The sequence below is a fragment of the Pituophis catenifer genome, unplaced genomic scaffold (assembly GCF_029215685.1).
Source record: "Pituophis catenifer annectens isolate HBS135680 unplaced genomic scaffold, rPitCat1.0.hap2 SCAF_4, whole genome shotgun sequence".
Lineage (NCBI taxonomy): Eukaryota > Metazoa > Chordata > Lepidosauria > Squamata > Colubridae > Pituophis > Pituophis catenifer.
In genome coordinates, this window is record NW_027256884.1 from 66,630,100 (window position 1) to 66,657,586 (window position 27,487).

The window sequence follows — 27,487 nt, forward strand, 5'->3', positions numbered from 1 at the left end:
GGCCCACCAGAAGTCGGGAAACAGGCTGTTTCCAGCCTCCCGAGGGCTTCCAGGTGGGTGGGGAAGACCCGTTTTTCGCTCTCCCCAGGCTCCAGATGCTTTCTAAAAGCCTGGGGAGGGTGAAAACGGCCTTCCTCAGCCCCCGGAGGCCCCCCAGAGGGCGAAAAATGGGCCCACCGGACCCACCATACCATCGTGTGCCAAAAGCGTGGGGAGCGCGGGTGGGATGACGTGCACATACACGGGGGCGGGGCCCATTGAATTATGGGTGTAGGCACATGAGCACGCAACCCCCCCCACGCTCTCTACGCTTTTGGCACGTGACAGCAAAAAGGTTATCCATCACTGATCTAGATCATAACCCAAAAAACATAAAATTATATTAGGGCACATGGCCCATTTTGCAGCTCCAGATATATATGTTAAATATGGAATACTTTTTCTTTTTTGATATTGTTGCAAATGATCATATCTTACTTTTACCCTTTTTGCCTTATCTAGTAGTCTTCCAGATGTTCTATCTTGATTGTCTGTAGTTGCTTGTGAAGAATTATTCTCTGTATGAATCTCAGCCTTCTCACATGCTAAAAATAATACAATAAATCAGCCACCATTTTAAAATATGTTCAAGTTGCTTCAGTCACAATTTTCAAGTGGTGAATTATTTACCATATTTTTCAGACTATAAAACGCATCGGAGTATAAGACGTACCAAGATTTTGAAGAGGTAAACAAGAAAAAAAAGTTTTTGCCCTCCCCGGCCACCATTTTTTGCAAAAACGGGGCACACAGAGGGTTTGGGATGCCTGCAGAGTGCTCCTGGGGGCTAGAGAGGGCAAAAACATGATGCATGGGGGGAGGGATTGGGAGGCCAAAAATGGGTCCATTTTTTGCAAAAATGGGTCTGTTTTTCGCAAAAACAGGGTCTGCAGAAGGTTTGGGAGGCCTGCAGAGTGCTCCTCGGGGCTGGGGAGGGCAAAACACGATGCATGGGGGGTTTGGTAGGCAAAAATCGGGCCCATTTTTCATGAAAGTGGGGCCTGCAGAGGGTTTGGGAGGCCTGCAGAGTGCTCCTGGGGGTTGGGGAAGGCAAAAATGGCCCCGTTTTTGGCCTCCCAAACCCCCCGTGCATCACATTTTTGCCCTTCCCAGCCCCGAGGAGTACTCTGCAGGCTGCCCAAATCCTCTGCAGGCCCAATTTTTGCAAAACATGGGCCTGTTTTTGGCGAAAATGGGATGCGCGGAGTGGGGTTCCAGGAGGCCAAAAATGGCTGTATTAGGTGTATAAGACGCACCAACATTTCCACCCTCTTTTAGGGGGGAAAAAAGTGTATCTTATACTCTGACAAGTACAGTAGCTAATTAGGTATTTAGTAAAGCACAAATTGTACATCCAAACCTCAAGAATTTTTATTTTATTATATAGATTTTTAGTCTGCTAGTTTTGATTTGCTTTTCACTTGGACATCAGATACTTATGACTAAGGAGTTTTATATGGATTGAGTGAGCATGTCAAATATTTGCTTAAAAGCCTAGAAACAACGGATGACAGGGAATACCTACAAAAAAGGAAGAATACTACAAATAGCCTTTCCAGTAAGGTCCTGAACTATTCTTTGATAGTAGACATCAAACTTTCTCATCTGAATGCAACTGCTGTGACTGTATCAGAAAATTGTGAAAGCTTTGCTATTAAATTGGAACAGCAGAAGCCTTCCCAGAAGAGGCTGATATAACCATTATCAACCTGGAAAGAGCTATGAATACTTCTAGAAACAAACATTTTGAGCAGAATGCTTGTAGAAACAATATCATTTGAACAGAACTAATCAATATTTCTAGAAAAATGAAAGAATGAAAATTAAAAAGAGAAAAGTGAATTGTTTCTTACCTTGTTTAACTGGGCTATTATCTGAAATAGGTTTATCTTTCTAAAAGAAAAAAACAAGCAAAGTACCTCCAAAAATTTGTAAAAATTTTTTTTTTTAATTATACATAAGTACATAAACACATCCATCACACTATCCCCTGCTCAGTTTAAAGCTGCATTGCACTGGTATTTTTCATGTAAGAATCTGTTAAGGCACAAGCATAATTAACAAACTACTTCTTGGGTAGTCTTTGCATTCACTTTAGTTACCTATCCCTTTGAAAATGGAAATAATAACAGCATTCTTTCAACCTTCAGACAAAGATACAATTTTCATACATTAAGCAAGTTGCACAGTATTCTATGAGGAAGTCAAATACGTATTTTAGCATTTTTCCAGTTATACATTGGAAAATATTACCACTTTTAATATTATCACAACAGTTATGTGTTCCTTTTCATAGACGTTTATGCTAAATTTATTGAAAACCGTATGCTGTAAAATCTAGGCTAAACATTGGCTAAAGGGTGGCTAGAACTCAGGCTGAAGAGTGTCTCCACAATCCACAATCAAACAGTCAAAAGGGGGATAGTTAACCCTAGTAATTTATAAATGTTGGAAATTCAAGACTACTTATAAATGGGGGAAGAGAAAAAGGAGTTCATAGAAGCCCATAAGACTGTAGATAAGAAATCCTTAAGAATTAGATTCATGATAAAGTTTATAGAAGTTTAAATATAGGCAACTAAGTAAATAATTACAGTGAGAAGATTCAGAAATAAGTATTAGCAATTTTGTTTAAAGACAAATTACAACTTTTGTATCATGAAACTTCTCATGCAGTAAAAGGATAAAAATATCTTACACTGTGGTCTATATTATTCTTCCAAAAACTAGCTGTTTTAATTCCAAAGAAATTCAGTACTGAAAATGAACAAAATATTTACCTCTGTTGTTTCCATATTTGTAAGATTCTTTTCTTCATTTTCACATAATAGACTGCTTTGTTCCTCCTCATCATCCAGAGCTTGATCTTCATAATATTTTGCTGTATCTGGTTCTTTCTCTTCTTTTTCACAATCTTTGTTTTCATCATGGACTTTTTCATTGTCATCATCACTGCTAGTACAAGTCACTTCCTCAGCAGACATTTTTTGATCCTTTGATATGAAGACAGATATTTTATTGCTAAGTTTATGAATCAAAGCTTCTTATCTCCACATCAAAGTTTCACATTGGTCAGACACTGCAAAATAGAATTTTGCCATTTAAAGAATTTTTAGAATGAGATAATAAGAGCTTCATTTCTCCCCCCCACCCCAGAAGGTGAGAAAGATTGGCAATTCAACAATTCAACAATGTAACTAACTTTAAGTGGGTAATGAGACAGATAGCATTTCATTTTCCAAAAACTGAATTCTAAAAATGAACACAGCATTTACCTCTATGGTTTCTACAGCCATATGATTATTTTCTCCATTCTCAAAATATTTATTGCTCTTTCCCTCTTTAGGAACCTGAGCAGTATTAAATTGTTTTTGTTGATGTTTCTCTTTTTGTTCTTGTTCTACTTGTTCTTCGGTATTATGACTATCACTTCTATCTTCCTCATCATATGACTGTTGAAACTGTAATGTTTTTAAGACAGACATTAGATGTACATCAGAATGAATAAAACTTTCTATCAATATAGTTGCACTGCAGTATTGCAGGTCAAATAATATAATTTACACTTTGTGATTTAAAGTTATTTAAAGACAAGAACAGTTTTGTTTATAAAGAAATTCTGTGAACTTCTGAACAGTTGAACTGAAAGCTGGCAAAACCAATGACCTCAAAAGAAAGTAAATTAATTCTGGCCCAGAATGCAAATTACTTCTAAGTATCTCATTTTGCAACTTCATTAAAATGTTGAAAAGGTAGTAAATATAAAAAAGTTCTATTTTTAAATTATGCAAATCATAAATTAAATTCATGCTGCTGGCATGATATAGTGGTTAAAATGCTGGATTAGGAATGAGGAGACATAGGTTCTAAACCTCTTTTACGCATGGAAGCCATCTAGGTGATCTTGGGCTACTCAACATTTCTCGGTGTTAATCAGTGTCAGGCCCTGCAATAAATCAGTTGATAAACAAAAGCACTCTTCTCCTCATGCACTGAAGTTTCACCATGAGAGCGAGGTGACTAATGGTGGAAAAATAAGCAAGGGCTGGAAGTGGGGGGGAGAGTAGGAGAGGAAGGAAGAAGGTAAAGGAAGGAGGAAGCGGGGAGGGGGAGAGGGAGAGGGGGGAGAAGGATAATTCAATTGAACTAATCTCTTGCAAAACTTAGTGGGAACTATAATCATAATAAATACTTTCATTTACCAATACTGTATGTATGATATGACTTCAGTCTGAACAAACTTATTGAAATAGTTTTAAAGATCTCTATGAAGAGAAATCTTAAAATTATAAAAAAATCCAACAAACTTTGCATTAGTAAAAATGTGTTATATTCATAACAGTTTTGTAGAAATTAAGTCCAAAGCAGGAACATTAGAAAATACCATGGATTTAATTGGAAATACAATTTCCTATATATAGGAAATCTTGATTGGCATCATAAGCACTTTCTTCATATTGCATAGAAATATTCTGAAAAGTTTCAAAAGCAAAATTTCAATTTTTGTTGATATGTTGATTTAAAATTAGCGTTTTACTGAGATTAAATGCTGTATTAATTATTTAAACAGTTTATTTTACACTGAGTAAACTAAAATAGTGGTGTTTGATATATACAATTATTATAAGGCATTTTTCCAATCTTCTATAAACTTGCCAATAAGATTGATTCTACTTCTGAATACACCTGTTTTCCCAAATCAGTTATAACTGTATTGTGTCATTTTTCCAGTATTTTACTAAAGACAATGACATTAATTAACATGAAAAAATATTTTAATTGATAAGTAACCTTTGCTAAACAGGTGCAGCTTAGTTGCAATATATAAAGAAAAATTATCCCAGCTATTTATCTGCTACAGAATGACAAAATAACAACTATCAATGAAAAGTTCTAAATCAATGGACATTGTATCTTCACACACACCCACACCCAGTGAGCATCAAATCTTTGTCCCAATTAATTGTAAAAAGGCATCTTTTTAGTTTTTTTAAAATCATCTTCTCAAATTTTAATTACATTTTCAGATTCCATAATCCTGGAAAATTAGACATATGCTCATTCTATACATAAGAATGAGTACCTAAACTAATCAACTATTTCAATTTCCCCCCTTTTTTTGTTGTTAAACAATTTAAATCCAATTATACTGAATCACATTTTTTTCAAAAAGGAGAGGATAGAATATTTGATAAAAGGTAAGAGAATGATGTGGGAAAATATACGCAGTTCACATTCTTAGATTAGAGGAATTTAGTTACCTTCTGACATGCCAGCAACTGACGAGGTCTCAATTTTTCCCACAGCAAACATCTCAAGTTGATCCATTAATGATGCAGGTAATGATCTTCCCTAGAACATTTCTTTAATTTAAGCATAAACTCAAAATCTCTCCTGCCCATTCAAACATTTTCAATATCTCAGGATAGTTTTCTATTCTTTGCAACAGATGGTTTATATGAAATTTTACTCAAGTTACTTGATTTCATTTTCCATTTTGCCGAATGACAAAAGGCAAGATTATATATTGATTATAACAAACAGAAGGGTAATTTAAATACTATGATCTATTTTACAGATAGACATGAATACTAATATGATAGTATCTTAAATTTAATAAAGTTCCACTTTTATTTATTGTACTAACAAACAAAATAAAATTTGGGGCCTACTGATTGCTCATACAATGCCTTATGCATGAGCTGAAACTCAAAAGTTATTTAAAAATGTAATTATTTCTTTTATGCAGAAGAGACTCTGGTTTGAATGCAGATCAGAGCTTTCTTTGCTATTTTATTATTAGCAATTCTTACAAAATATTGAGAAAATGAAGGAACAAATCATTGTGGCCAACATTCCTTATTTCATTCTGCAAATTGGCAGTGCCTTAATATAAAAAGTTATTTAACTATAATGCTGCCATCAAAGCTGACAACAGCCAGAGTATAGAAAAACTGAAAGAAATAATGCAAGATCGGAAGGTATGGAAAGACCTGGTGCATAGAATCACCAAGAGTCAGACTCGACTGAATGGATAACATCATCACCATCAACTATAATGCAAAAAGCATCAGTGCTACAATCTATGCAAAAGCTCTATATCACAAGGGTATAGAAAAACTATAAACATAAAATGGTGTACATCTTGGAAACACTTCTAGTTATTACATTAAGACATGGTAAACTGAACATTTTCTAAGAGTACTAATAAAAACAAAACAGAGATACAACTTGTTTTCTTTACAGTAATTTCAGTTTATAAAATATTCATAAGACTGAAATACAGATATACTACTTTGTTTGGACCTCTTCCAATCACTTAAAAATACCCAGCAATTTATAAGTTACCGGAGTAATGCATCATAAAGTGACTTATCTTAATAGCAGTTTGGCTACATAAACCCATAACAATTGCCAAAGCTGTATTTTATAAAATAACATTTGTATTGGTAAATTGACACATTCATTAAAACATAGCCTCAATTTGAAATTGAGTATATGCAAAATGAAGGTGCCAATTTCAATAGTGGCCCAAAGTATACTTGTGCAATCTGCCAGTGCATTTTCTGATTGCATAGTATGATGCAAGGGAGGGAAAACAATCCAGTCTCCTACCTACTGTATTTTCTTACATCTGATCATTTTATTTCAACTCCTACCCTCCGAACGATGCTATAGAGCACTGCACACCAGAACAACTAGACACAAGAACAGTTTTTCCCAAACGCCATCACTCTGTTAAACAAATAATTCCCTCAACACTGTCAAACTATTTACTAAGTCTGTACTACTCATCTTCTCATCTTCTCATCGTTCCCATCACCCATCTCCTCCCACTTATGACTGTATGACTGTAACCATGTTGCTGGTATCCTTACGATTTATATTGATATTGTTTCCTGATTGCTTATTTGTAACCTATGACTATCATTAAGTGTTGTACCTTATGATTCTTGATGAATGTGTCTTTTATTTTATGTATGGGCATATGCACCAAGACAAATTCCTTGTGTGTCCAATCACACTTGGCCAATAAAAATTCTGTCCTGTCCTGTTCTATTCTATTTCTAGTATCAGATTATTCAGTGGAAGATATCTGTAAAAAGTAGGGTTTCAATCTCTTTCCATGCGAGTAGGATAAACAGCTACAAAGCTACCATATCATTTCTAATGTTGTTCCTATGTGCTGAACAATAAAAAGAACCCAGTAAGCTAACAAAGTATATCCAACCATTTTTACTACAGTCATAAGTCAAGTCACCGTGGTCATAATCAAGTCATAAGTGCAAATCCACCTTAACCAATGGCAAATCACAATCACATAACCAAGGGGTGCTGCAAATGGTTGTAAATGGGAGCTAGCTGCCGAGTGTCCAAATTGTGACCATTTGACCAGAGGAAGAGGGTGGCAGTCATAAATTCGAATTCAGGCCATAACAGACTTTTTCATAGGCTGTTGTTAATTCATTGTTAAATGAATGGTTGTAAGTTGAGGGCTACCTGTAGTGTAGTTTTATCGTTTAGAATCATAGAATGCAAAGTTTGGAAAGAAAGCTCAAAGGGGCAAAATATATATGCTCCCAGCTGCAGTATCTTTCACTACACCTGAAAATGATGATATTGAATTTCTTGCATCTGCCAGCAGAGGGGACCTGACCATCGGACCAACCGCCGTGAGAGGGCGGTTTTTTTTTGGACCTGAGCCCCGGATGCTGTGCTGTCTGCATTGGTTCATTGCTGCCATCTCACCACAAGAGGGGGTCGAATGGTTGATCGGACCTCCGTGAGAGGGTGGTTGGGTCTTCCCCCTTCCCCCCCTTGGACTGTGGTCGACCTGGAACTTGACTTCGTCCTCTGTTGTGAGGGGACAGTGGACCGGTCCTGTTGAAAATGTTCTTGAGACTCCCATTCCATGTCTCTCCCCTGGACCTTCTATATGGACCCCTAGGATATGGTTGCTCCCATCCTCTGTGGTCAAGATGTATTCCGCAGCGGAGCTACTTGGTCTGCGAGACTCCCCCCTCTCGCAGGCTTGGCCCTCCACTCTATCGAGGGCCTACCTCGATGACGGGCTTTGGAACCCTGAGAGGTGGCATGCCGCAAAGAGGGGGTTGTGGGGTTTTTTAAAATTGTCTTTTTGTAATCTTTTAAGGGGCTTAGGGCGGGGGGTGGGGAGGGAGGGGCATAGGTCAGGCCCGTTACAGGGGCATGGAATGGAAGGCGGGGAGCAGGGTGTGGAGGAGCTCAGTGTGGATAGGGTGGAGGGCAGTTCTATCAGGACCGTGGTTGGGAGGGGCAGATATGGCGGGAGTAGGGGGCCACATCAGGTGGTGGGGGCACGCACCCGCTATCTTCAAGCGGTGGCATGCCTCGGCCCCCATGACTCTTCTCGTCTCCCCGGCTGTCCAGAGTCTCAGAGCCCAGGCCTTAGACTGATGTTGTGCAACGCCAGGTCCGTGGTTAATAAGGCCCCCCTCATTTGTGAGCTAATACAGGAGGGGGGTGCGGACCTGGCAGGTATTACAGAGACCTGGTTTGGCCAAGAGGGGGGGGGTCCCCCTCGTAGAGATGTGCCCACCAGGTTTCCGCGCATTCCATCAGCCAAGGGCCCAGGGCAGGGGTGGGGGGGTGGCGGTCGTTATAAAGGAAGGTCTTGATCCGAGGGAGGCCACTGTACCTCAGATAGCCGGATGTGAGTCTCTCCTGGTGAAGTGGGGCCATGGGATGCAGGTGGGCCTGCTGATCGCGTACCTGGCTCCCTGCCACGTGACAGCGGCCCTGCCCGAGCTTCTCAACGTTATTGCCGGGGTGGCGGTTGATACCCCCAGACTTTTGGTCATGGGGGATTTCAACCTGCCATCTACCGGTGGGGCGTCTGGGATGGCTTGGGAGTTTATGGCTTCCATGACAGCCATGGACCTGACACAATTAATTCATGGCCCCACTCACGTGGAAGGACACACTCTGGACTTGGTTTTTATCTCTGGTCAGTGGCGGAGTGGTCTGGATATAGGGGATATAGTTATTGAACCCCTGTCATGGTCGGACCATTCTCTCCTGAGACTGGACGTTTTGACCGCTGCACCCCACTGCAGGGAGGCGGAACCGACCAGGTGGTTCCGCCCCAGGCGCCTGATGGATCCTGATAGGTTCCAGAGGGAGCTTGGGCCAGTTCCTGAAACTCTGGCTCACGACTCGGCTGAAGATCTGGTGGCTGCCTGGGATAGGACAGCCGCCGGTGCTCTGGACCGAGTCATGCCTTTGCGGCCTCTGACCCGACGCCGAACCTGCCCGGCCCCTTGGTTTTCCGAGGAGCTGAGGGAGATGAAGCGCCGGAAAAGACGCCTAGAGAGTGGTTGGAGGGCTAGTCGCTCCGAATCCGACCGAACACTAGTTAGGTCTCATATTAAGACCTATCTAGTGGTGATAAAAGCGGCAAAGCGTAACCACTTTTCCGCTCTTATTGCATCGGCAGATAACCGCCCAGCCGCCTTGTTTAGGGTGACCCGCTCCCTCCTATATCAGGGAGCGCGGGAAGACCCCTTGCAAGGGCAGGCTGAGGATTTTGCACAGTATCTGCACGATAAAATCGCTCAGATTCGGGAAGGCTTGGACTCTGACTGGGTAGATCCCGGCGGGGTGACTGAGGCTGGTCTTGAGAATGTTACCTGGGATGAGTTCGACCCTGTGACTCCTGAGGACGTGGACAGGATCCTGGGGAGGTTAAATGCAACCACATGTTTATTGGACCCGTGCCCCTCCTGGCTGGTACTGGCCACCCGGGAGGTAACACAAGGCTGGCTCCAGAGGATCATAAATGCTTCTCTGAGAGAGTGTTTCTTGCCTCCCGCCTTGAAAGAGGCGGTGGTGAGGCCCCTCCTCAAGAAGCCTTCTCTGGACCCGGCCGTTTTGGCAAACTATCGTCCGGTCTCCAACCTTCGCTTTGTTGCGAAGGTTGTGGAGAGTGTGGTTGCGCGACAGCTCCCACAGTTCCTGGATGAAACCGTCTATCTAGATCCGTGCCAGTCCGGCTTCAGGCCTGGGTACAGCACGGAGACGGCATTGGTGGATGATCTCTGGAGGGCTCGGGACAGGGGTTGTTCCTCTGTTCTGGTCCTGTTAGACCTCTCAGCGGCTTTTGATACCATCGACCATGGTATCATGCTGCGCCGGCTGGAGGGACTGGGGGTGGGAGGCACCATGTTGCAGTGGTTCTCCTCCTATCTCTCTGACCGGTCGCAGTCTGTGTTGGCAGGGGGGCAGAGGTCGACCTCGAGGCGCCTTGCTTGCGGGGTGCCGCAAGGGTCGGTCCTCTCGCCGCTCCTGTTCAACATTTATGTGAAACCGCTGGGTGAGATCATCCGTGGTTTTGGGGTGCGATGCCATCTGTACGCTGATGACACTCAGCTGTACATTTCCACCCCAGACCACCCCAATGATGCCCTCAAAGTGATGTCCCAGTGTCTGGAGGCCGTGCGGGTCTGGATGGGGAGGAACAGGCTTCGACTCAACCCTTCCAAGACCGAGTGGCTGTGGATGCCGGCGTCCCGGTATAGCCAGCTGGTGCCATCGCTGGCTATTGGGGGCGAGTCATTGACCCCCACAGAGGGGGCTCGCAACTTGGGCATCCTCCTGGACACACGGCTGTCTTTAGAAGAGCATATGACGGCCGTGGCCAGGGGGGCTTTTTATCAGGTTCGCCTGATACGCCAGTTGCGCCCCTTTCTGGATCGGGACCCCTTGTGCACAGTCACTCATGCCTTGGTTATGTCACGCCTGGACTACTGTAACGCTCTCTACATGGGGCTCCCCCTGAGGAGCACCAGGAGGCTCCAGCTGGTGCAGAATGCGGCCGCGCGGGTGATTATGGGAGCGACGTGGCGCTCCCACGTAACACCTCTCCTGCGCGAGCTGCATTGGCTCCCGGTGGTCTTCCGGGTGCGCTTTAAGGTGTTGGTTCTCATCTTTAAAGCGCTCCATGGCTTAGGGCCAGGGTATTTGCGAGACCGCCTGCTGCTACCGATAACCTCCCACCGGCCAATACCCTCTCACAGACAGGGCCTCCTCGGGGTGCCGTCGGTCAGGCAATGTCGGCTGGCGGCCCCCAGGGGGCGAGCCTTCTCTGTGGGGGCACCCGCCCTGTGGAATGAGCTGCCTCCTGGAATACGATTGATCCCGGACCTCCGGACCTTCCGTAAAGCCCTGAAGACGTTTTTATTTCATCAAGCCGGCCTAGCCTAAATGGTTTTTTAATTGGGATTTTAAATTTTATGGATTTGGGGTTTTAAATTTGGGTAGCCAATGATTTAATTCTTTTAATTATCTTAACTTTTGCATTTGTATGTTTTTTAATTTTGGCTGTTCACCGCCCTGAGTCCCTTCTGGGAGAAGGGCGGTATACAAATTAAATAAATAAATAAATTAATTAATAAAAACTATGGAAATTATCTCATTCAACCACTGCCCAGAACAAGATTCCATTACTGTATCATGACGAACAGATGACTCTCCAGACTCTGTTTAAATATTTTCATTGAAAGAGAAGGTCCATCCCCACCCCATTCCTTTGCCAAACAGTGTTTGCTGTTGCATAGTTTTTCTTGTTGTCTAATCAAAATTTACTTTCTTATAATTTAAATCTATTGTTTCTTATCCTAGATTATGTGACAAGTTTTCTACATGACACTTTCAGATCAGGGGTGGGTTCTACATTTTTTTACTACTGGTTCTGTGGGTGTGGCTTATTTTGTGGGCGTGGCTTGATGATCATGTGACTAGGTAGGCGTGGCCAACTCAATATCACTCATGTCAAGGGGTGCCTCGCCTGGCCCCTCCCCTCCCAGCCATTCCTTGTCACACCCAGCCTCAACGTATCTATACTTCTGTAAAAATGTTGTTTACCTTTTTTCAACTTTATTATCTACATAGATGCACTTCCATGGACCACTGAAAGGAGGAAGTGGCTCACATGCTTTGCCCAAGAATGTGATAGGCAACAGGCTTTTAAGGGGCTGCCAGAAAGAAGGGGGGGGCAATGTATTTTCCAAAGCACCAGAAGGCAAAACAAGAAGCAATGGATGGAAACTGAACAGAGAAGCAACTTAAAACTAAGGAGAAACTTCCTGACAATGTGAACCAATATAGGTGCAGAAATACCGTATTTTCTGGCGTATAAGACGACTTTTTAACAAATGAAAATCTTCTCAAAAGTCGGGGGTCGTCTTATACGCCGGGTGTAGTTCTCCTGTAACCAGGCAGACCAGACCGAAAGGCTCTAACGAGCCTTAAATAGCTCTGGTGATCCAAGCTCTGACGATCCCAGATGAGTTGCCTGCTAATCAGGCAACGCAGCTGGGATCGCCAGAGCCATGTAAAAGGAAAAAAGTTTTCCCCCTCCAGCTTGCTTACCTTAGCTGCTAGTCGCAATGCTTGCCTTGCTTCGCTTGCCTGAATCCATTCCATCAGCAAGTCACTCCTTGCCTGCAATCAAGCAGGCAGGGAGTTGTGGACTTCAACTCCCAGAATTCCTCAGCCAGCAAAACAAAGCTGGCTGAGGAATTCTGGGAGTTGAAGTCTACAAGTCTTAAAGTTGCCAAGGTTGGAGACCCCTGTTCTAATTGGGTAAGTTTTTTTCTCCTTTGGGAGCTTTAAAAAAAATAGTTAATTGGTTTTTTTTTTTAGTTGTTCTTTTTTAGACCTAGCCATTTAAAGTTTAGGAAGTTTTAAATTTAGTTTTCATATAAAAATAAAAATAAAATAAAATAATATTTGTGCAGCTTTCTGAGATTTAGTGCGTTTCTGTAGTGTTTCACTCTAACTACACAAACACAAAAAATCTCACAAAGCTGTATGTGAAATTTTGTGTGTGTAAAGTGTGAAAGTTGTTTTTTTGGGGCTTTTTGTGGCTGTGTGAGGTTCCTGCTTGTTGAGGGGCCATTTTGGGTCTAGCACAGCTGCTTTTACATTGTGGGTGAGCCAGTTGTGTTGTGTGTGTGTAAGTATGAACGTTGTTTTTTTGGGCTTTTTGTGGCTGTGTGAGGTTCCTGCTTGTTGAGGGGCCATTTTGGGCCTAGCACAGCTGCTTTTACATTGTGGATGAGCCAGTTGATGTTTTTTTAATTTTTATTTGGTGTGCGTTGGAAGAGGGGTAGTCTTATACGGTGAGTATAGCCCAAACCCTATATTTTAACAGAAAAAGTCGGGGGTCGTCTTATACGCCCAGTCGTCTTATACGCCGGAAAATACAGTATTTCAGTCATAATTTCACATATAAAATAGCCATTCGTGTAATACAACCTGCATATTGTTCAAAACAGTCATTAGTATTATGGCTGATGTTTGACAGCAAGCCTAAAAGTCAAAGATTACAAGAGTGCTTCTTTCTTGGACTTCCGGTTTGACATCGCAGCGAGACAGTTGGGGAAATAGCGGGCTCTGATGAGCCCCACGAAAACCCCGACTGCCGAACAGCCGCCGATGGGTCTTCGGACCGGAACCATCCTGCAGGGACGGGGATGGACGAGAGGCGCCTCGGATGACCAAGAGGAACAGGCAAGTTCCTCGGAGGTCGGAGGAACTCTCTGCAAGTCGGCGGTGGGGGGGCAGCAGAAGCTGGGACAAACCGGGCAAGTGATGTGCAGGAGGAAAGCGATGCCTTTTGAAGCCGGGTGAGTGACAACCAACCCAGGCTCGAAACAATGTTTGGAGTAATGGCTTTTTTTATTTGTAAGACCCCTAACCTTAAAACAATGGCTGAGGAACTATGGGGCATAGAAGCTTTTAAGATGAAATTTTTAAAAGAAAAGAAAAAGACCCGACTGAAAATTGATATTTGAATAGACTAAATTGGAAAAATAAACATTGAGACTTGGTTCAAAATTGAACAACTTTAAATTTGAATTGGATTTTTAAAGAAAAGAAGATAAAGAAGAATTATTATCTTTAAAATACAGAAGGAGGAGTGAATTAAGCTGGAATGTTACATAATTGAAACAAAATGGCGATTTGCATGGCTAAAGGAAATTGTGGATTGTAGAGGGACATCTTCTGGTTTAAAAAGAAACATTGTAACTTGCTCCTTGTTTTGGAACATTGTGAATGCTACAGATAATAACCGTGGGATTTTGGCGGTGGAGCTGTTTTTTCTTTGTCTGCAGGCGATTTGACTTTGATGAGGAAAAAAAAAGGGAAAGTATAATGGAACTTTTATAATTGGACTAACTGGCGCAGGAACAAAAGAAGTCCAAATGGCGCAGGAACAAAAGAAGAAAATTGATGTGATTTGCTTGAAATAGAAGTAAGAAAAAGAACTAAATTCATATATGGAGAATTAAATTGTGAACATTGAAATGAAATATATGCTAACAGACAAGGAAATGAGGAACGACATACACACAGCTGGAAAAAAGTAGATAGAAACAATGTGATTAAAAATAAAGCAATGCATAGATGGACAGTAATAATAAAAAGGAGGTTTCTATAGTTGAACAAAAATGAATGTGAATATGAGAAGAATTTGATATAATATATAAAAAATTGAAATAAAGAAGAAAGTTAGAATATAAGAGGAATAGAATATATTAATAGATTTTTATTAATTTACATAAGGATGTGTTTGGAGTAAGAACCAAGCCTCAATGTTAAATTGTTATAAAGATGATAATGACAATGTGATTGAACATTAATAAGCAATGTATAGATGGCTGGTAAAATTTAAAAAAAGGGGTGATTATGTTGGGATAAGCAGCAAACTAGACAGCAAAACATGGATGATTATACTGGATATAACAGTAAAAATAAAGGCAATTATGCTGGGTTTGACAGCAAAACAAGAGGATTATACTGGATATAACAGTAAAGATAAAAATAATTATGCTGGGATTGACAGTAAAAATGATGATTATACTGGGTGTAACAGTAAAATTTAAGAAGATTATGCTGTGATTAACAGCCAAAAGAGGATGACTAAGATGAAGATTATATACTGGGATAAACCTTTAGAAATAAAGATGACCATACTGGAATTAATACTAACAATGAAATGATTATGTTGTGACTGCGTAAATACTTTGATGATTTATCACACACAAGAAAGGTACATACAGGACTGGAGAAGATGGATAGATTATATACAAAATAAGTATCAGACCAAAAAATATCAAATAGCTTATGAATGATTTCTTTTATTTGTATAAGCGTTATATAAGTGACATTAGAAGTATTATGTTTAAGAAATAGGATTTTATATATGGGGGGTTAAGAATTTTTTTTATAGGGATGTTAGTTTAATGATTGGTTATGCAATTTAGATTATTGTTAAAGATCAATAGAAATACCTTGTGTTCTGCTCTGGGAAGTCGGGGAGGGGGAGGGGGGTTGGGGGGGGTTGTGGGGAAAATATGTTTGTTTTTAAAACTTTTTCAATAATACTTTGATGATTTATACTTTCAAGATAATATCCATCCATATTAAAATTGAAATGATATTGAATTAAGGACTTTAAGATTAGTGTAATGGGTTTTAAGAATTTTTTTCTTTTATTAAATAGAATTTATGGCAACAATGTTAAAGAATATTAAGTTGTTTTATTTGAAAACTAAGATTTGTGGTGAAATAATAGAGGGTAATTGATTTGTGTAAAATGATATAAATTAGATAATTTCTTTTTTTTTTTTTTTGCTTTTTTTTTTTTAAAAAGAAGGTAATTAGTGGGGATTTGGGGAAAGCTTTTGTTAAAGAGGAATTAGTAATTGTACCTACTTATGATCGGATCAATGGCTCGTTCTGAAAAGATTTTTGTATGTTTATGTGTTTTAAAAAAATAAAAAAAAATTGTTCAAAAAAAAAGAAAGAGTGCTTCTTTTTCTGTATGTATACAAAACATCACATACCAGGAATAGCATATTAAGATGGGCTTATGCAGTGGTGGGTTTCAAATTTTTTTACTACTGGTTCTGTGGCTTGGTGGGCGTGGCGTGGCAGCCGTGACAGAGGAAGGATACTGCAAAATCCCCATTCCCTCCCCACTCCTGGGGAAGGTTACTTCAAAATCCCCATTCCCTCCCCACCCCACTAATCTGCTCTGAGAAGGAATCAAACTACCCCCTCTTCATTTCCCCCAATAAAATATTACTCATAAGAAAAGCAAGGAAGAATCAAACTGCTAACAAGGACCCTGCCTGATACTCATTCCACATTCCTACCAGCTGCATAAAGAAAACTTTGTAAGAAGAAAACAGCTATAGGTGCTTAGAGATAATAGAAAGTGGAAGCCGGAAGTTTGGCTCCATTTACAAGCAGGCAGAAAACTCATTCAAGACAGGATATTTCACAATGGAAATCGCCCAAACCTTTTTAGAAACACAAAGCCCATGTTGCACAAACCCCAAAACTTCAAAAACATAGAACCATATAAGAATCCCTCCTGTTATCCAGTTTGTTGTTCAGCTGACCCAGAAACGAACTGCTGAATGTCACTTTGCTTCTGCAAGTAAAACCTTCCTTCCAGCAGCTGCTTCTTGGCTTGTCAATTTAAAGCGATGGCGTTCCCCCCCCCTTCTTCTTTACCAAGTGATCTCCTGGCTGAGAAGTGAGTCTTCTAGCCGATCAGTTGGGAGGCTTCTTGGCTTCTCAATTTAAAGTGACGGTGTCTTGTTTTATTTTCTCTCTTCTTTGTCAAGTGAGCCCTGATTTTTTCCTTCTAGCCGATCAGTTGGGAGTTGGGAGGCAGTGAATAGATTGGGGGCAGAGCCAGGCAGAGGTGGTATTTACTGGTTCTCCGAACTACTCAAAATTTCCACTACCGGTTCTTGCGAACTGGGAAGAACCGGTAGCAACCGACCACTGTTTCAAATACATGAAATCAGGTGTCACATTTCCCTACAGCCTCTGGTAAACATATAAACATATCTAACATCTCCAACTATTCCTTCTAGATAAGGGGTGTCAAACTCGATTTCATTGAGGGCCACATCAGGGTTGTGGTTGAACTTGAGAGGCTGGGGTAGGTGTGCCCTGTTCAACGTCATTCGCATTGAGGGGCACCTGTGGCGGCTTGGGTGGGGCTGGGGGGGATCCATTGTCTCCAGCGTGCACCCAAGGGTGGGATGAGGACAGCCTCTTGCTGGCTCCAGGATGGCCCCACAGATCTAAGGCTGACCACATTCCAACCTGGATGGCCACCACCAAGTTTTAGATCAGCGCCCGGCCAACCTGGGCCAGGGACAAGGCACCAGGGCCGGTCCTTTGCTGTTTCCAGGGCAGCCCTGTGGGCCAGATCTAACCACATCATGGGCCGGATCTGGCCCGCAGGCCTTGAGTTTGACACCCTTGTTCTAAATGTTTCTTTCTAGCCTTATCTTATTTTTCTTTTATATTCATATCTAAATTTCACATTACAAATGTCAAATCCTTAGCAGACTTTTTAAAAATAATTTCTCAGGTAAAACCAAAATGAAATTTATTACAGCCATGTATGCATACAATAACAATTATTAAAGCATGTCATAATTGTCATAAGGCACATCAAGTACATTGACTATATTGTTTTTAACAGTATTATTTTACAAGGATTTTTAACATTAATCTGTATGTTTACTGAATGCAAACATACGAAGGTGTCTAAATAATATTAAGTGGTAACCCAAATCTGAAGGATACCCTCCCCAACCTGGTGCTCTCCAGTGTATTACGTTACTAAAACAACTCCCATAAATCAAGAGTATATTGGATTAGTATTGGATGTGAATTATGTAGATTAACTGGCAATATTTATGCTACTCCTGTGCAAGTCTTGTCCCTCACAATGCTGAGTATAAAACATTTGGAGGCACCAACATGGGAAGGCTGGCTTAGAGCATAGTGGCAATGAATGCAGTTGGTCAAATGCTTCAGGAAATTATACAGCGAGGACACATTAGAAAGAGCACCAAGGGAACTGGTTCTATACAGACTTGTTACTACTGCACTACATCATCTTACTATTTTATGATGAAATGGAGATAGGAAGCCATACTTTACAAGTTTATTCTAGACATGTTAATTTATATGACAGGTCAGGTTTAAAAATAATAATATGAAATGGAATTATACTTCAAAATAGGGAAATTAATATTTTATGAAGAATTCTGGCTCTAATGACCAAGGAGATTTGGTGAGATTTATCCTATGTAGATAGAAAGAAACTCACATTCTAGATGTTTAAGAGTAGTTTCAAGGGATGAGGTTTTTTTTTTAAATCAATTTCATATATATACTCTGTGTGTGTGTGTGTGTATGTATATGCATACATGCACTCATTAATGCAGGTATTGTATATAGACATTATACTATAGCTTTCTGAAAAAGACCTTCATGTAAAAATTATTTCTAGTCTCCAGGATTACTTTAGCGTCAAGTAATGTGGTAAAACATTGTTCCAAAATTCATGTGTGTGTTGAAATCTATTCACTGCTTGTTTCAGTGATCTTTTTTCTTTAATGTTTTTTATTTTGCTGCTTGTATTTTGATTTCTCTTTTCATTATTTTCTTTATGTTTTTGACCTTTGGGGCTTTTGTCTACTTTTTCTTCCTTTTCACGCTCAACAATTTCTTCTTCTTCTTCCTCCTCCTCCTCCTCCTCCTCCTCCTCCTCCTCCTCCTCCTCCTCCTCCTCCTCCTCCTCCTTCTCCTCTTCTTCTTTCTCTTCCTCCTCCTCCTCCTCTTCTTCTTTCTCTTCCTCCTCTTCCTCTTCTTTCTCTTCCTCCTCCCCCTCCCCCTCTTTCACCTCTTCTTTGTCCTCCAACTCCTCATTCTCATCCTCTTCCTTTTCTTTCTCCTCTTCTTCTTTCTCCTCCTCCTCTTCCTCTTCTTCGGCTGCTTTTTCCTCCTCCTCCTCCTCTTCTTTCACCTCCTCCTGCTCCTCCTTCTCACTTTGTTCTTCTTCCCCTTCATAAATATCTGGGTCATTTTGTACTTCTTCATTGTCTCCCTCTTCCTCATCTTCTTTCTCTTCTTCACATCCCACACTTTCTTCATCTACTTTTGTTTCAATTTCTCCCTCTTGCTTTTCTTGTCCTTCTTCCTCTCTTTCAGTCTCTTCCTGATCCTGTTCTTCAGGTTTCTCTTCCTTTGTGCTGTTCTCCTTTATCACCATAGCATCACCACTTTCCTCTCCATCTTCACATTCCTCATAATTTTGCTCGTTGTCCTTTTCTACTTCTCCATATTTTCTGTTTTCTTTCTCATCTCCCATTTCTTCATTATCCTTTTCCTTCTCCATTTTTTTCATTTTGTCGTTAATTTGGTCATTCTTGATGTTAGGGTTTTTTTCCTTTTCTGGCTCATATGTGTCTGTTTCCTCTATCTCTTGCAGTTTATTATCTGTGTCATCTTTCTTTTGTTTTATCTGAAAGTTCTCCTCTTCCTTCAGATTCTGCTCATTTTCTGTTTCAGGTTGTAATTCATGATTTTCACTTTCTCCTTCATTACACTTGGTGTCTATCGTAGCATCCACCGTGCCTTCACCTGCTTCATTTTCAACTTCCAGTTCTTCAGATTTTTCTTTGCTGTCACTTTCTTTTTCTCCCCTTTCAGCCTCTTCCACATTTACTTTATCTTCTTCATTGCCTTGGTCATTTTTTGGACTTTCTTCCTGGGTATCCTTCTCCGATGTATTATCCATATTTTTCTTTTCATTTTGCATATTGTTACCTTTTAAATTTTTCTTTTCTTTATAATCAAATTGATTGCTTTCCCATTTATTATTTCTGTCTTCTATTCTTGTTTCAGTAGTTGTCACATTTTCAAAATTAAATTGGTTTATCTCAAAAACATAGGTTGCTGACTTATTCATCATTTCCTGACTTAAGGAAGTTGGCATTCTTACTGCTATTTGTTCTGTAATTCTTTCTTTGTTATTATATTCTTTTTGTTTTTCACTATTGTTGTTACCTTGCATAATATAGTGATCAGGTTTAGCTTCTACTTTATTTTTCTGATGATCTTCATGTTGTTTTTCCAGCTGATCATTACTAGAATGGCTGAGTAGCACTGCTTGCTGAGTTGGCCCGGAATTTATTTTGTCAATATTTTTCTTTTTTGTCACTTTAAATTCTTCTTTTACAGTTTGTTGTGGTTCATGGTTCAATGAAATAATAGAAAGCTGTTTAGATATATTTCCTGAATACTTTTTATGAGGCTTAACTTTCTGCACAAAAGCATCATAGCTATTTTCTTTGGTACAGAAACCTTTTTCAAAACTTTTTGATGCCAAAGACTCCAGATGAGAAGATGATCTGCCAGACTCTAAGCAATCCTGAAACTGGGTATGATCAGAGTCTTTCAACCCACCCTTACCATCAATTGTCAGTTTCATATTCTTATTTTTCTTCTACTCCATGTGATAAGCAAGGAAAAAAAGAAAGAAAGAAAGAAGAGAATTAAGAACAAAGTAAGGGCAAATAAAAAGGCATCAGAAGATGAAAATGGCAGACAATAAAAGAATGGAGAAGATACTTAAATATAGCAAAATCAAAAAATTAAAACAGTAACACTAACATCTAAAAAGCATGAACCACTTTAGACACCCTTACTCTCTTTTCTCTGCTTCAGGTTCCTATGCTTTATAATGATAGGCTTCTGCATGTTAGCAGAGTCAACATATCAGGGTAAATCAGGTTATAGAAACTATAATGGAATGAAGAATTTGACCTGTCCTGGAGGCAAGGTAAATGCTTTTGTGCAAATAGAAATATTTTTTCACCAAATACCTTTAGTTTTATCATTATAATCCTCATGTCATATTAGATAGTCCTTAACTAATAACCAGAATTGAGATTGGAAGCTCAGTTGTTGAGCAAAATGGTTGTTAAGCAAATCATCCACCCGACTGCTTCATGAATGACTAAAAACTGGCACACTTGATCTCCTGAGTCATTAAATGGAGTAAAGTAGTTGCCTGCCAAGCTCAGCTCCCATCCATGCACAGAAAGAAATTGCTCTGGTGGGCTGCCAGCTGGGATCTCGAGGATATGAGCTTCATTTCTCATTCCTGCTAGAGTTCGTCTCCCCTCCATGGATGGAAGAGAATTGTTTTGGTAGGCAATCCACTAGATCTGTTCTCTTCCATGCATAGAGGGGAAACCAACTCCTGCGGGGTGGAGAAATAGTTCAGATAAAAGAACAGTTCAAGATCCTAGCTCTCTCCCTACAGCCAACTGGAAGAGTTTGTCTCCCTTCTGTGGGTGGAAAACTCCTTTGAAGGGCTGTCAAAATGAAGCTCAGATCTTTAGGATTTGACTTCTGTTTCTGCAGCCTAACAGTGGAATTCTTCTCCCCTTGGCAGTAGCCCCTTTGCCTTCAGAGCTGTCTGCCAGGAGGGAATCTCATTTTCCATAGCAGATGGCAGCAGCTTTTCTAAAATATATGACGGTTGGAAGTACTTTATGGGCTGTGAAGCACTTTTTAATCAGAATTGGGAAAACTGTTAAACAAACAGTCATAACTGGAGAACTACTTGTAAGTACGTTCCACACTTCTTTAAATTTGTTACATTAACTGGCTATGTGTCAATCAGAAAGTCAGCAGTTTGGCAGTTCGAATCCCTACTAAAGGTCTCCTGCGTGAGCAGGGGGTTGGACTAGATGACCTCCAAGGTCCCTTCCAACTCTGTTACTGTTAAATAGTTGTAAAATTCAGGATTATAAAACATTCCAATCTGCTTGTTTATTCTTCAGGTTACATTTACATTAACATGATACAATTGCCAATTCTGATTTTCAGTTTTAAAATATACTTGTCTTATTTGTCAGCTACACTTATCTAGCATGCATGTATACAGTTTCTGCACAAAAGAACTTACTTTTATTGCATGTAAAGAATGCAATTATTTTATTTTAACTTAAAGCATGCAAATATTACTATTCAGCAATATTTCTTTTAATATGACCCAGGTGGCTTCTAATAGTGGGAGAATTCCATGTTTGTAACATAATCACTTAGATTATGACACTGATCTAGGATTTAAGATTTATAAAAAAGTTATTAGTGTGTACCTACTCTCCTCCCATCATCTGCCCCTATACAAAAGTACTTTCCATGAAACTAAGTAAAACAATACTTTGAACAATAGGCAATTTAAAGTTTTAGCAGTACTAACTGGAAACACAGCATGTTAATCCTTTCATTGACATATCAGTGGTCTCTTGGCTTGAGTTTTTTCCCCCCATAAAATTATGCAAATTGCATTCTACTTCTTCTAGCAACTGACTTGTGTTAACCTTTTGGTTGAGGTAAGCAAGAAAGTAATTTTTAGCTAATAAAACAATGCAAATAAATATTGCAATATTTGTTTTCTCACATTATTGCCAAGTTAAGGCATTAATATAATCTTATTATTATTGTTATATCCGGTAAGCAGGAAAAAAATTAAAACTATACTATCATGTCCTACAATATATATTTTCAAAAACAGAATTGTTTTTATCGTTTGAACTGATTAAGGTAGGTGGCTCAAACTGCTTTTTGAATATAAAGGTTTACATAATCTGAATGTGTTAATGCAGAAAAAATATTCTGAGGCCACTCAAAATTGTGCATCATTTGTTTTGTACAACAATTTATTCATTTCAAACCTGTATAATCAAGGAACAGAAGTTTGCAGTTGGTAGGATCCCTCTGCTGAAATCCTATCTCCTGTAAATCCATCAGATTGAGAAAAAGATTGCTTACACATACAGGGAGGGAAAAGATGATCATTTAAAGCCTTTTTTGCACACGGGGAAGAATGGATTAGTTCTCTTGTTTGTTAAAGAATATGGGAAACCATCACTCTCCAACTTTCTCCTGAATGCTTGATAAAAGATGAAAAAAATATGGAGAAAGGCAAGATGGAGAGAGGGATCATGGGAAAGATGGATTGCATCTGAAATGCCATGGGCAAGTTGTTAAAACCTTTGAGAGTGCATTGAATCTGCAGGCCAGTGGTTCCCCAGGTTTCATCTACTGGTAAAAAAGCATGAAAAATAAGCAACATGAAATATATAAACAATCCGACAATACCTTTTTTTTTTGAACTGGTGCTAATTCTACCAATTGGCCATTGGGATTTAGTTTCATCACATGGGTCTGAAAAACATTTTTATCCCAGTAGTAATAAAAGAAAGTAATTAATGTTTACATACATGAAAACTGCTTTTTTACTAGAACATCTCAGATCAGTTTCTGAACAATCAGAAAATAAACAGAATTAGAGAAATGCAGGAAAAAGTTCTACTAAATGCCAGACTATTTTTGTTTTAGTTCAGTCATGGCTATTTTGACTGATTTGTTTATATCCACAAAATATAACTTTTTTAAGAGTGATTGGAAACCAGGATAATTTCTTTTACTTATTATGTAACCTCACATATCTACAATTTCCCTACCCCCTGTACAGTAGGGCAGCATATAAATTTAATAAATTATTATTAAAACTGGAGAATATTAGCAGTCTTATGCCTCTCAAACAAGGCCTAATTTTTCTGTAGCTTTGAAAAGTATATCACATATTGCTTTCCTAATTCTAAATATTAAATGTGCTCAGTTCCTGAAATACATTTTAAACAAAATCTTATCTAAGAAAATTCTGAATTTTAAGCAGCAAATTTTTACATCTCTTTTTAAAAATGTTTTTCCTGATATAAAATAAACACTGCTACCAATCTAGATCAGAGACTGTCTACATTTTTAGTTCAGATGTGCATATCTGGAATTTTGTAATTATAATTATCAGGCACAATCAGTTACAAAATTTCATGAATCAAGTGGTAAAACTGTTCCTGGCCTGAACCCCTAACAGAAATCCCATTTCTGATTATTTTTCCACTCCAGCTTCTTCTTTCCTGGAAAAGTAGGCACACCTAAACAAAGCATTGCAGTGCCTTCTATTTTCAATCTGTAAGAATATCTAACAGTATCATATGTGCCAGTTCCTTATTTTTTATTTATTTAAATTAAAATTTAATTAGTTTTAAATTTAATTTTAAATTACCTTGGTCATGTTTTGTGTTATTCAATACTTGGAACTGTCAAAAGCATTCCAGTTGTTTTTTTTTCTGATGAACTGTAATTGATCCAGTATAGTTAGAAAGAAAATCTGGCACACAGTTACAATTCAAATAATACATTTTCCTATTTTGTGTATCTCCAGGTTTTCCTGCAGACCTCTTCAACCATTCATTAGTAAATACATTACCATATTTAGGACATCTGCAGTATCACCAAGGGTTCTTTCTTCATTTTCATCTGAATCATTCTCTGTTGAGTTGTCCTCTGTATCACTGTTCTCCTCTTTCTTATCTCCTTTAAAACAAAATATATAATACACTTTGACTCTTTGGGGAGAAAAAGTTTGTCCTGTTAATAGTTAATACAACAGGAGAAACTTTTTTATCTCAATATGCAAATAAAGAGAGACAATGAAATACAGTGAAACTTTATGTCAGCCTCCGCTTTTTCATTGCGTGCTCGGCTGCCATGAAACAGGGGGAGTGGGGAGCTATTGGAATTCTTGGGAGGGGAGAAGTGAGCTGGTGGAGAAAAAGAGAGAAACTTTGCTTCAGCGTTTCTTTGAAGTAACAAGTCAAGGTCAACTGCCGTGGCACAGCAGGAGGATGGCACCACCAGATGTTGCACCTACATGACCCCTGGGGAATTGTGGATTGGATGATTTATGCTGGACAGTTGGGGGAAAGGCTTTGGGGATGCTTTCCATATGTAATTTTCGCGCCTTTTGCTTCAGACTTTGTTTTTCTTTGGTTGCATTCAGTTCATACTTAAAAGTACCTTTCTCTATGAAAATGGAGTGGGGTTTTTTCTTTCTTGAGTTTTGAAAGGAGGCATGCCTGACATTTTATTTCATAAACCTTGATGCGGTAGTAGAAATTACTACCATCATGCAAACAACATAAATCCCTGAGATGCTATATTCTCTTGATAGCCACATTTGCTATACTCACTTCCATCTTATCCCAACTCATGGGAAATCAGGTCTTCCTGGTCTTCCAAAAGGCCATAAGAATAGGGGCCCTCCAGATCAAAGGGCCAGGGGAAGCTATGGAGAAGGAATGCCTCCAAGGTCGCACCAGATGTCAATATTTAAGAAAAGGGACTGGAAGTGCTCATTCTTTCTGACCTAGTGATGCTTTGGTAGAGATTGTTTCACAAATAAGTTGACCCATTATTCAATATTCCACTTCAAGATTTTGTCCTGCCCAGAATTTTGTGTTACAGGGATGATCCTGTAAGGAGTTTTACTATAAGTACAGGTAGCCCTCGATTTACAACTACAGTTCAGCCAAAAATTTCCATTGCTAAACTAAACAGTTAAGTAAGTTCTGCTTCATTTTACAACTTTTCTTGCCACAGTTATTTTTTTATTAAAAAGTTTTAACAAGTATTATAATTTTTCCCATCCCTCCTCCCCCCCCTTCCCTGCTCCTTAATTATTTTACATGTCCACCATATATGATAATACGTGGCATCATCACATTCACATCTCCAACACTTAGGTTGCACACTTGGATACATACAGGCTAGCTTTTTAGGATCCAGATGCCATCTATAAAACATTTTATAAAAATTCTCTCTTAAATTTTGGGCTTGCGTAAACTTTACATTTCTAACCCATATTTTTTCCCACGTTTCCATCATTATTGGCTCTTCAATATTTTGTGCCCATTTTATCATACAGTCCTTAACTAACTCAATTTCTGAATCTATTTCTACCAATGCATTATACAACCTTTTTATATGCATTTGACTTTGATCTCTAATCTGTTTTACCAAATTCTCCTCATTCTGCAAAATCCCAATTTTCTGATCTTCTCTCCATCTAGCTTGCAACTGTACATATTGAAACCATGTTTGAATTATCCTTTCTTCTCGTAGTTGATTCAGAGATTTTAATTGTAGTATACCTCCTTTCTTATTAAGAAGCTCTGTATAAGTAATCACGTCCTGCCTTTGCTCTACACTTATATTCTCTATCGCGTGTCTGGGTATTGCCCACAATGGTAACTTCTCGTTTAGTTGATACTTGTACTTTTTCCAGACATGCAATAGAGCATTCTTTAATATATGACTTTTAAAAGTCTTGTCCACTTTCTTATCATATAATAAATAAGCATGCCACCCGTAAACCAAATCATATCCCTCAATATTCAATATTCTTTCTTCTGTTAAATTCATCCAATCACTAACTGCTGACAGAGCAGCTGCCTCATAATATAGTCTTAAGTTAGGCATTTTGAGACCTCCTCTTTCACGTATATACTGCATTATTTTTTGTTTTATTCTCGGTCTCTTCCCTGCCCAGACAAAATTATTAATACCCTTCTGCCATATCTTCAAATTCTCATCTTTTTTAAGTATTGGTATCATTTGAAAAAGAAAACATTCATTTTCACTGCTGCTATTCTTCCTAACAAGGATAATTGTAATTTTTTCCAGTTTTCCATCTCTCTCTGTATTTTTTGCCACAACGGATCATAATTATGCTTAAATAATTTCGCATTTGATGTCATAATATAGACCCCTAAATACTTAACTTTTTTAACAATTTCAAATCCTGTTAGTCTTTCTAATTCATGTTTTTGATTTATAGTCATATTTTTAGTTACTATCTTCGTTTTCCCTGCATTTATTTTAAATCCAGATACTTGTCCATATTGATTAATTGTGTCCATTAAACCTACAACCGACTGTAATGGTTGGGTTAAAGTAACAACCAAGTCATCTGCGAATGCTCGTAATCTTAGTCATACTGCCTAATTTTAATTCCATTTATTTTATCCGACCCACGTATCTTACTTAACAGAAATTCCAAGGTCAAGATAAACAATAATGGAGACAAAGGACATCCTTGTCTTGTTCCTTTTTCCATGTTAAAAGTATCTGTTAAACTACCATTATTATTTGCGTTGTTTGTTTCTGATATATTGCATTAATAGATTGTGTAAAATATTCTCCGAACTGCATCTTTTCTATTATTTTCAATAAGAATTGCCAGTTCAATCGATCAAATGCTTTCTCCGCATCAAGAAATATCAGCACCGCAGGGATTTGATTGTTCTTCCCCAAATACTCCAATAAGTTAACAACTTGCCTTACATTACTCTTCATTTGTCTGCCATTTATAAAACCAGTTTGATCATTATGAATCATTTGTTGCATGACTGTCATTAGCCTATTTGCTAGTATTTTAGCAAAAAGCTTGTAATCTGTATTTAAAAGTGATACGGGCCTATAATTTTTTGGCTGAGTGTGATCTTGCTCCTCCTTTGGAATCAGAGAAATATAAGCTGCCCTCCAGGATGGGGGTACATCTCCTCCAGATTGTATGTTAGTAAATAATTCGTTGAGTGGTCCCACCATTTCTGACTGCAAGTGTTTATAATAAGCAGCTTTCAAACCATCCGTCCCAGGAGCTTTA

At 39.1% G+C, this 27,487-nt stretch overlaps 1 protein-coding gene across 2 annotated transcripts in view; it reads right to left on the reverse strand.

The window, feature by feature from the left end:
* Window positions 1-27,487, reverse strand: part of RPGR (retinitis pigmentosa GTPase regulator) — a 106,566-nt gene that overhangs the window by 2,135 nt on the left and 76,944 nt on the right. Inside the window, exons 12-17 of one of the 2 annotated variants that reach the window (XM_070944212.1) lie at window positions 24,251-24,357; window positions 23,077-23,142; window positions 3,315-3,500; window positions 2,820-3,032; window positions 1,893-1,932; window positions 478-584 (exon numbers count right to left, since the gene is read on the reverse strand). In XM_070944212.1, the coding sequence (XP_070800313.1) occupies window positions 478-584; window positions 1,893-1,932; window positions 2,820-3,032; window positions 3,315-3,500; window positions 23,077-23,142; window positions 24,251-24,357 (719 nt within the window). Of the gene's footprint in view, window positions 1-477; window positions 585-1,892; window positions 1,933-2,819; window positions 3,033-3,314; window positions 3,501-18,404; window positions 20,408-23,076; window positions 23,143-24,250; window positions 24,358-27,487 lie in introns of those variants that run through there. The other variant, XM_070944211.1, reaches the window with a different exon arrangement.